The sequence below is a fragment of the Triticum urartu genome, chromosome 3A (genome assembly GCF_056163025.1).
Source record: "Triticum urartu cultivar PI428250 chromosome 3A, HENAU_Tu73, whole genome shotgun sequence".
Classification (NCBI taxonomy): Eukaryota; Viridiplantae; Streptophyta; class Magnoliopsida; order Poales; family Poaceae; genus Triticum; species Triticum urartu.
In genome coordinates, this window is record NC_141875.1 from 254,290,618 (window position 1) to 254,301,696 (window position 11,079).

Sequence of the window (11,079 nt, forward strand, 5' to 3'; positions counted from 1 at the left end):
TGTTCTTCCTAGCCTCTCATCTCATCACTGCGGCCTTCGAAAAGCCGTCTTCAAGGACTGTGTCTATAACATGTGATGGCACCGCCTTCTATGGCCACTGCTGCAGGGAGCACCATTGCGGACACGTCATGGCCCTCGCCCACCGATGACGACACCATCGAGTACATGATGGACTTTTCATCGTATGCCGCATCGCGTACTGCTTCAAGTTATGCATGCTAGCTTTCCGCGGCCACTGACGCGGGGAGCAACACCGTGGCCTCGACACTAGTGTCGCTAACACAAGCGAACATGACGGATAGTCGGTATATTAGTAATAAATTTGTTATCTGTTTCTGCAATCTACAAGCAGTTGCAGAGTTATGAAAATATGTTGTATTCTTGTCACCGTATTTAAGCCAGTTAATTCTGCTTAGTTGCGTCTAGTAAAGTTCATCTTGCTCAAGGAGTCTTTCAAAACTCTTGTTTTACCGAAAGATTGCTCTGACACAGGAATACCTTTTTATTAACATAGTAGAGACGCAAACACTCGTATATATGCGAGCACAGTCACCTCTATGAACACAAGCACATACACCCTGCAGCTACGGGCACCTCTGGAAAAATAAGATTGACATATCATCTTGGGATTAATAAAGTCGTCGTCTAGCTAGGTACTGCTATGAGCAAGGTCTTTTGTATGAATGGGACGATGAGGCTCCAAAATTCTTATTACCGCATGTTCTCCATGATGTAACCTTGCCACGAGATGAATAAAATGCCATGAGGCTTTTTCTTTAAAAAAAAGAAAACAGTACACACCGGATGTTTGCCAAACGAGTTCTGGACACGTGGTCCATAAGCTTCGCACTCGTCTCATATGTCATGTGACGAAACAGCATTAAACCCAACCTTCTCGCGCTCGCGCATATGTGGACCAGATAATTCCCCAAATAGGACTACGGAAATAATGCGTTTGTGTTTTTTTTTCTCTTTTTGAGAATTACTAAAATAGATGCCCTACTGTCCGACCGGTCCCACCCGACCCTTGTTTTGGTTCTTCTCTCAGCGCCTTTTCATCTTCGTTCCTCTCCTCTCCCCGGACTCCGTCCTTGCATCGCACCTCCCCGTGGTCTCCAGCATAAGCTGGCGCCCTAATCCGCGCTCACCGATAATGCTGCAGGAGTTCGTCGACAACGTCATCGCCGTCATCAAAGAGTGAGCAGCCCCCCCCCCCCCCCCCCCCCCCCTGTTTTGTACTTGTTCGTCTCTGTCTTGCGCTTAGTTTGCGTCGCTTCGAAGGAATGGCTGGCTAGGGTTGGCGAAACCAGCGAATTAATCCGGGTAATTTAGGGATTTTGAATTGGTTTAAATTATCTGGTGGAGATTCTGCAGTTTTAGCCTTGTCACAAGTTACCACTAGAAAAGAGATATGTCTTGGGAAGAGATCTAGCGAGAAGAGGGAGCTTGTGCCTCGGACTTTGGGGCTCCCTCACCCCCGCTGTCTGCTAATCCCTCACCCTCGGACTTTGGGCCTTGTTCCGCACTAGTTAGGTCTTTGGTTGTTTTCTCGGCTTTCGGTGTTGGATTTATGTCTTCGTGTTGGTGTCGAGGTAATGGTACCCTTCTTCATGCTCTTTGTGGTGGTGGTATTGCGGGCAGCCAGCAGCGTCGATGGCCCCCGGCTAGGGAAGTCTTGTTGGTGGCCGGCCCTTGGTGATCGCGGTGATGTTCCCCCGGCCGTTTTTACAAAAGCGACGAGGCTGTGGTCTTATTTTCTCCCCTAGGGTGTCTCCCTGATGCGACATACTCCTATTGCTCTTTGGTGGTTCGTGCTCTCCCTCGGTCACTGCGGCGTTCTCTCCACCGCCGCTGCGAAGCTGGCAGAACTTTTTTTAGGAGATGGTTCGTCTCTTGCTGGAGATTAAGATTGTTTGGCTATCTGAGGACCTGGTTGTAATTTCCTTGTTTTCTAGGATGCCTTGTATTTTTGAAAGTCTTTTAATATAAATCCATAGCCTTGTTCACAAAAAAAGTCACAGCTAGAAATACGGCAATGCTACACGTACAAACAGTTTACAGGCTTTTACAGGTAGGTTAGTTTTTATTGGTCAACAAGTGAGCGGGACGGCCCACCCCCCTGAAAATCAGGGGGGGAGAGGTTTGTGATTGGTTGTTAGATGGAAAGAGCTTGTAAAAGCTTGTAAATCTTTGTATGTCTAGCATTTTTGCTAGAAATACCATAAAAAGCATGGATATGGTTGGATTATAGTGGATAAACTTTGATTGTCTTAGTAAGGACAGTGGATTTCTGGCCCCAAGATTGATTATAGTGGATAAACAATTGATTTTCTATAAGTTCTGTAGTGTATGTAGTTACATGGGTTATCACATGGAAACTATGTTTTGTGGATTTATGACCCAAAGTACTTCGTACAAGTATCTTTTACATTTCTTATTGACGTGATTAGTAAAAGAAATGTTCAATCTGTGTGTATTTGTAACAGTTCTGACGATTGAAATGACAAGTAGAAAGCGGCCGATACCGCTTATTTGCAACTGAATGTGGCTGTGGGTATGGTCTAATAAATCATTTGTTTAGATGCATGACGTCAATAGTGCTTGAAATCTTGTCTTAAAAGTAATTGTTACTAATGCTTGAATTAATCACCTGTTAATGAAAGAGGAGATGGTATAGCTGAAAATATGTTACTGATTTGTTGTAAGCACTAAATAAATGTATTATGTAGAGCAGATGACACACAATTCATAGTTAATTTCAATCTCCATGATGATGCCCATTTGATAATTATAGGCGAAAAATGTTGGTGTTCTGTTTTATTCTGTCTCTTTGAAACAGTTGATGAAGTGTGAAATGTTATGTATATACTCCCTCAGTTCCTAAATATTTGTCTTTTTAGAGATTCCAAATGGACTATCACATACGGATGTATATAGACATATTTTAGAGTGTGGATTCACTCATTTTGCTCCGTATGTAGTCACTTGTTGAAATCTCTAGAAAGACAAATATTTAGGATCAGAGGGAGTACAATATACCGATGAACTTGGTTCTGACAGTTAAAATTAACAATGCTAACTCAGCTAAATACTTGCTCTACCTTCTAAATGACAATGCATTGTTAATTCATAACTTATTATTGCAAAAGAGTAAGATGTTTCCTGGCTTTTCTTATATCAATCTCTGTAGGGTGATTCCAGGACCATAGACTAAGCTGATTGCTAGTGATTTCTGCACAAATTTCTTTAGCCCCTTGCTTCTTCTGAGATATCCTAACCCTGGCAGCGTAAAGCTTAATTGTTGTTAGTTTCAGTTTTCATTTCCTTCATACAAGATCAGGAACATCTAGGTTTCAGTTGAGTTGCTCTTATTTTGAGCTTTTGTACTTATAGTTTAGAGTATTTAACTCGTTGTACTTGTTTGGGCAGGTCTGTGAAGACATTCACATATGAGACGTTGAACAACATCGCGAGATTGATAAATGGAATATCAGCACTCTTGTTGACACTGTTACCTGGAAAAGCCAACATTTTGGAAGGGGTCAGTGGCTGGGAACTTAGGCCAGCATTTCGCGGGCCACGTCTTCCTCGTTGGATGGAAAGGTGAACACAGTTTCAATTTTTGGCACTTCTCTTTGGTTGCTGGATAGTTTTGAATATATTTTTTTTCATAATATGCGAGTACTATGTGGGCTAGGTTCTTTTCGCTTGCATCATTGCATGAGTACTTCTTTCTCTAGCCCGATAACTCATGTTATCAGTATTCATTGCCATGTTGCCTGTTACTAGTATATGCTCCCTCTGTAAACTAATATAAGAGCGTTTAGATCACTAAAGAAAGAGGGAGTATAGATTAAGAAAGAGGGAGTATAGATTAAGTATGGCTTCTTCTTTTGCTTGATAAGTTGATAATACCATTGAACCATTTCTGAATTCTGCAACCTCACTTGTTTGTTTTGAACTTCTGATAAAAAAAGTGGGGTCTCTTCATTTAACGAGTTCATTCACGAACTTTCTGCCGATTCGGAGTTTGAATCAATTGCTGGCTCTGTCCCTGGGGATGATGACAATGAAGAGTTTGTCTGCCCTCCTTCTCCGTTGTCCCAAAGTTCACGATTGTCACACACAAGCAGCTTTGGTAGACATGACCGTCGATTGAGAAGGCCTATCAAATATGCAGTTTCCTGGATTATTTGGCCTGTGAAGATTTTCCTTTCTTTGCTGCTCGTCTTGTTCAATGCTGTCAAATATCGGATATCAAGGGCATCTGCTAAAACCCCAGAAAGTCCTTATTTATCGAGGAGCATATCTGCGAAAAAACCAATTCACATGAAGGATCAAGTCCTACAACGAACGACTGATAGAAGGCGCGGAGTTGTCGAGGTAGTATATTTGAACAAATTGGAATCAGTTTAGTAATTTATTTATTTACTTACACCATACCAGGCCAGGAATCTGGAACCTCAAGATTGTTTAAAAGTATGTATATCCATTTGGCATTCACTCCTTTTTTTCTTTTCTCTTAGGATGTTCATTTGGCAGTTGAGATATTCATTGAATCAGTTTTTGACGTTGTTCATAAAGGAGCACATTATGTTCTTTCTCCTTCTGAGGTGTGGCAGAAGTTATTTTGGTGGATTCATGGAAACAGGGTTGGTAACAGTAGTCCTGCTGTTGATGTGCCAACAGCTAACATTGGCAGTGATAATCCAGTTCCAACTGAAAGGAAGACCGTATATCGTCATGCATTGAACACAGATTCTCGGACATGTGAAGATGTTATAACTGAACTTGGGTAGGTACCTCTGACCCTTCCATGTTTGTTAACATGCTAAAACATCTGGTACTTAGTTGCAAGTTCAAGATTATAAAAATTGTTTGTAGATATGGATAAGTTGTTTTTGCGAATGATGATTTAAGCATTTTTAAGGAGTGCAAGTTACCGTTAGTGTACTACACACGAGATGTTTGCTGGCTCCGTCCTCTCGAGGGCCAAATGTTGTTGAAGTATCGATGCAACAATGTTCTGCCTGCATTTCCGTTTTTCCAGCATATATCATATTAGTGCTAAAAAAATCAGTGTTGTCTAATATATATAGCCTTTTCCTGTAGTATGATTAGCTTAAATTAATTAAGTGAGTGGCTTGTTGAAAGCTTCACCTAGAATGATTATGTTTATTAATCCTTTAACTGTTTGGTTCCCAGCCGAAGCTTGCAATGCCTAAAGGTCAGGTGTGCCACAATGGTTTAGGTGGGTGTCTGGTTGGTCGTCACATGTGTGGCTTGGCCAGACTTTACTATTCATATGACCCGCATGTCATAGACTCAGATTTTGACCATACGTGTGGTGCTGAGTTTGTAGCCACACTTTCCCTATGCTTAGTTGTGGCGAAGTTAGACCATATGTCTGAACTGTTTAGGCGTTGTACAATGGAAGGTGCCTAGGGAAGGTGCTTAGAGAAATAAACCAGTTTTCCTTGAAGCGTTGGTGCTTATTTGTAGAGGGTAGACGCTTAATTAAGCACCTGTCATGTAGAGGTAAGCACTGGTGCTTTAGAAAAACTCGGTTTATTTTACTAAGCATCTTGCTAAGCACCTTACATTGTACTAAGCCTTACAAGTGTGGTGCTTTGTAGCCACAATTGTTTATAAGGCGGTAAGGCGAGCACCAACCGCCCTGACGCCTAAGCGCTTAAAACGGGCATAATTGCAAGGTGCTGCCAGGTGCTGCCTAAGCGTCCAAGGTGGGACGCCTTATGAACAATGCTGTTTACGAATCCACATAGTAGCACAACCTTTTCAATAATTGATTTGACCCTTTGTATTGATGACATTACTTTGTCCATAAATGATGGAACCATTCTGCCGTTATTTCCAGGTATCCTTTTGAGGCTATAAAGGTGGTTACTTCAGATGGATATGTTCTGCTGCTGGAGAGAATCCCCAGGTGAAAAAATAGCTATTTCTTGCCCTTATCTTTTCCCAATATTATGGAATGGGACTTGACACATGGCATGTTTAGGCGTGATTCACGGAAGGTTGTGTTGTTGCAACATGGAGTACTGGACTCATCTATGGGGTGAGTCTATGAAATTATAATTGGAAATTTGACAACATAATTGAAGATTTTTCGATGTTTGGCTATTCAATCGTGATTATTGGTTGCTATGCTAATTGATCACTTGATCCTATATTGTGGTTCATTCCTTCTGTATTGCTATTTCTTTCTTTTGATAACATAATGTGATAATTGGAACGATCTACTACTGTCATAATCCTAAATTCCTAATTACTGAGAAGTAGATAAAAGTGAATGATTCTTCTCTGCTTTGTTGAGAGGGGTCAGCCCCTTAATATAGTAGACAAGACTTGACTAATAAGCCGGTTAATATGTTCAAACTCGAATACGATCTCTAAACTAACTGGATTCTTTCCTAACAAAGTTGCTTAATCAACTAGGACTCTAATTAAGGGATAAGACTCCATGTTTGATGGGCTGTCTCACATAAAATCTCTCCTTCATCGAAAAACAGCTTGTCTGCAAGCTGTAGGTTGTCAATTTCCTCCTAGGGGACCTTGGGTGCTACCAGTTGTGGAGCTATCTTGGTCGTTGTTAAGTTACTGTATATATCATTGTATCTCTAGTTACAGTACTCTCCCCTTGATAGTACTCCCTCTGCAAAGAAATATAAGAGCGTTTAGATCACTAAGTAGTGATCTAAACGCTGTTATATTTCTTTACGGAGGGAGTATTGTTTTTATAGGTGACTAACTAGCAAAAATGCCCGTGCGTTGCAACGGGAGAAAAAGGATCACACACCCCTAAGCCCAATATGCATGGCGATGGAAATGTATGTTGCGGAATAACATGAAGCAGAATTGTGATTTCAGCCAACCAATCTTTGCAAATGGCTAAGAAATTTAGACATTGTACAATTTGTGAGTTAGGTTAAAGACAATCATCTCCAACAGAAATGAAAACAATAAACTCATGCATAAGAAAAGACATACAAAGCATAAGAAAGTTCGAAATACTGAAACATATTTCTTCTGCCAATGCAAGATGTTATTCCTCACATTCATTTCATTATCAGAAGAATAAAAATTTAGGATTTAATACAGCTTTTAATAGGAATAATGTGTACTATAATTAAGCACGGGCTAGGTTGTCACCGAGAAAGCATATTCAGTACTATAATCAAGCATAGGCTAGGTTGACTACCCATCGTTTGGTTTATAGTGTGCGTATATATCAACGAACAAACCAAATATAAGTGCAGTAAATATAGATTATCAACTACTCCCTCCGTTCCGAATTACTTGTCGCAGGTATGGATGTATCTAGATGTATTTTAGTTCTAGATACATCCATTTCTGCGACGAGTAATTTGGAACGGAGGGAGTATAACAGAAAGTTATAATTTTAGTATACAATGAGGGTAATTTTTTTATAATTTAGTATACAATGCAGATTAAGCACCATACTGACAATAAAAATGTCGTATACACAACACTTCTATTGAGTTACTGACATCATACAGTAAAAAGACTGCGATCCAAATTGCTTGCCTGCACTAGAGCTTCTTATACTGTATGCAACTCTTGTTCATTAAAAAAAGAAACAAATTAGATTTTGCATCAAAAATATAACATTGGTGGATGTATATTTCCCGTCCAACTTCAGTACTAGGTTGTACATCGGATGTTGATGCATAATGAGAAAGCATATCACATCAGCAGATTAGCCATCCTAATGAGTTACTCACATATGACAATAAAAATATTATACATGAAATATTTTTATTGAAGTAATTTTACACAGACGCAATTGTTCCTCCGTACCTTCAGTTACGCTAGGCATGACATCTTCTTCCTTGTTCACAAACTTTACTGAGATTAGACCCTATGACCATGATTTCTGAATGTGTTTTATGTGGAGTGTCCGAAAGACAATTTGTTTTGTCGTAGCCCATGTATGCTCCTGCTATATATAGGCTGTACTATGTTGTAGTAAACATAGGTGTTTCCCTGTTGCTTCGCTTTCCGGCTGTACGCGTCACGTTTTATTTTGCTGGGTATGAGCAGCGCATGCAGCAGCAAACCTGCATGCAATGGCATCATGCAACGTGAATCAAGGTTCTCCCCTCCTTAAATTATGCTCGATCCGCTCTAAAGTAACCAAAGTCCTGACTCGACTTCAACCGCAGCACCCCAAACCTTCACACGGGAAGGACAGGAGCGGCGCTAATTATTTTGGTTGTTGACACCCAGTGGCATTACCGTCGTCATGCTGACGCCTAGAGCTCCTTATCCATGTCCAGTCTCACAAGCATCTCTGTTGTCACCGTTGACATCACTGGCGGGACGGCGCCGTGCGGGACGACACCTCGGACTCGTATTGGCCCTTATCTGCTCCATGTGTATCTCCATATCTCAACGGTTTAATTACCTTCTATTTTCCTTTCTCCGAGGCAGCTTCTTAACACCTGGGAAAGTCAAAGAAGTATATAAATTTGATCGGTTAGATTTAAGGAGTCGATGTAGGACTATTGAAGATGCAATTGACCTACTGTTTAACGCACAAACATGTTCTAGCTCGTTGGTATTGTGACCTGTGTAGAACAGGAGGTCGCGAGTTCGATACTCCAGACCAGCGCGCAAATTTTTGCGCCTCGGCCTGATTTTTTGGGCCACTGGCCATCAGCACACACGGAGGGGTGATTATTTGGGCTTTTGGGCCACCAGCCGTCAGCACACGGAGGCTTCGTGAGACGCATGGATGGGGAAAGCTGACGTACGAAGAAATTAAGACGGACGGACGAAAATTAGAAGGGACGGACGAAATTACGGTGGTAAGAAGCGATAGATACTTTATTAGTAGGCATAGATTTACTTCCGGTGCTTTTCCCTGGAAAATTAGTAACTTAAGTGTGACAGTACAAATTACTGTTTATAGTTGGTAATTCTAGTGCTGAATGGCTGCCGAGAGATAATGTACTCCCTCCGTTCACTTTTATAAGTCGTTTCAGACAAGTGAAATTGTGCTGTTTTGCACATTGTCTGAAACATCTACAAAGCCTTATAAAAATGAACAGAGGGAGTATAACTTTTTGGGGATAATGGTACTGTGTCGATATAAATCTGTCCTCTTGTTTCCCCTGCAGTTGGGTATCAAATGGTGTTGTTGGCTCACCTGCATTTGCAGCTTATGATCAAGGTCAGTAATCAAAGTTGGATTTAATGTATTCCACTGCTGGGCCGCAAATGCTGAAGTTCTTTCCTCGTTTTTGATTCCGTGTAGGTTATGATGTTTTTCTTGGAAATCTCCGTGGTTTGGTTTCAAGAGAGCATATGGATAAAAATCTTTCTTCCTCCAAGTAAGTGCTACTCCCTGTTTTTTAGACCGTCTTATATTAATGAACAGAGGTTGTATTAGTTTATTGGTTGAGATAATTTTTTACTCCTCTATATGCCAAATCAATTTGGTTACTGTGCTTGCTCATCTCTGATGCTCCTTCTCAATTCATGTTAGGTACTGGAAATATTCTGTCAATGAGCATGGAACCAAAGATATGCCAGCAATAATCGAGGAAATTCACAAGATTAAAACTTCAGAACTTGGCAGCAGTCAGAATCTTATTGGGGAGGAAATGGAAGATCAAAATGGTGACATAAAGAATTCGGAAATACAGACTTCAGAGGAAGACGTGACAAAAAATCAGCCTTATAAGCTCTGTGCTGTCTGCCACAGCCTGGGTGGTGCAGTTATGTTGATGTATGTGGTGACATCAAGGATTGCGCAGAAGCCCCACAGGTTGTCAAGATTGGTCTTGCTATCTCCTGCCGGTTTTCACGAGGATTCAAATGTGGTGTTCAGCTTGGTGGAGAAGATCATCCTGTTTGTTGGTCCAGTACTTGCTCCACTTGTGCCTGGGCTGTACATACCAACTCGATTCTTCAGGATGCTTCTGAACAAATTAGCTAGGGATTTCCACAACTATCCAGCTTTGGGTGGTCTCGTCCAAACCCTTATGGGGTACGTTGTTGGTGGTGACAGTTCAAATTGGGTGGGAGTACTTGGGTTGCCTCACTACAACATGGATGACATGCCCGGTGTATCGTTTCATGTTGTACTCCATCTTGCACAGATAAAGAGGGCGAAGAGGTTCCAAATGTATGACTATGGAAGTGCCGCGGCAAACATGGAAGCGTATGGAACACCAAAACCATTGGACCTGGGAGCTCACTACAGTCTTATTGACATCCCCATGGACCTGGTTGCTGGGCAAAGAGACAGAGTAATCTCACCAACCATGGTGAAGAAGCACTACAAGTTGATGCGGAAGGCTGGTGTTGAAGTCTCCTATAATGAATTCGAGTATGCTCATTTGGATTTCACATTTTCACACAGGGAAGAGCTTTTGTCCTATGTTATGTCCCGCCTGGCCTTAGCAGCTGACGCAGGTAAAGGCCGCATCAAGCAGACCACTGTGCGACTAAGGAAGCCGAAGAGAGTTCAGTCAGAAATGGAGAAGGATCGTGCCATGGAGTATAGAGGCGCAGATGAAGAGATACCTGGTGAACCAAATGGGCATAGCAAGTGATGCAAATTTCTGACTAGCTGTTGTTGTACGTAGTTTTGTGCATAGGTAGTATATATACGACACGCCGCTCTCTGCATACTTCTACAATCTACACCATGTAGAAGAATATTTGAGGATGGATAGTGCACAGTTTTAATAGTGAAGTTCGATGGGGACTCTTTTATATCCTTGTCGGAAACCAGACTGGTACATGTATACATGATATGTTAATGTTTTCACACAAATGAATATAACTGACACAGGGACAGGCTATTTTTTGGGGGTGAATTAGGAGCGCTTGATAAGCCGCGGCATATGTCTACATTTCATCAAACACATGCCATGCAGAAAATACAAGTACCTTTACCTGGAACACAATGCATTCCATTAACTCGCGGACGCGGCGATATCGCCGGCCACGGCACCAACCACCAAGTACATTGGGGGGCAGGTTAGCGATCCACATGCGGTCATCAGAGCTGACCCAGAACTATAA

General features: G+C 41.6%; 1 protein-coding gene across 2 annotated transcripts; it reads left to right on the top strand.

The window, feature by feature from the left end:
* The first annotated feature begins 1,006 nt into the window (after positions 1-1,006).
* Positions 1,007-10,856, top strand: LOC125543780 (uncharacterized). 2 transcript variants are annotated; one of them, XM_048707247.2, is made up of 9 exons: positions 1,007-1,197; positions 3,430-3,603; positions 3,978-4,383; positions 4,527-4,795; positions 5,879-5,947; positions 6,023-6,079; positions 9,165-9,217; positions 9,302-9,377; positions 9,533-10,856. In XM_048707247.2, the coding sequence occupies exons 1-9, from the start codon at positions 1,154-1,156 to the stop codon at positions 10,602-10,604; spliced, it is 2,220 nt and encodes a 739-aa protein (XP_048563204.1). In that variant the 5' UTR covers positions 1,007-1,153; the 3' UTR covers positions 10,605-10,856. The 2 variants fall into 2 exon arrangements, with proteins under 2 accessions (XP_048563204.1, XP_048563205.1); XM_048707248.2 differs by lacking the exon at positions 1,007-1,197 and adding an exon at positions 1,253-1,323.
* The last annotated feature ends 223 nt before the right edge of the window (positions 10,857-11,079 follow it).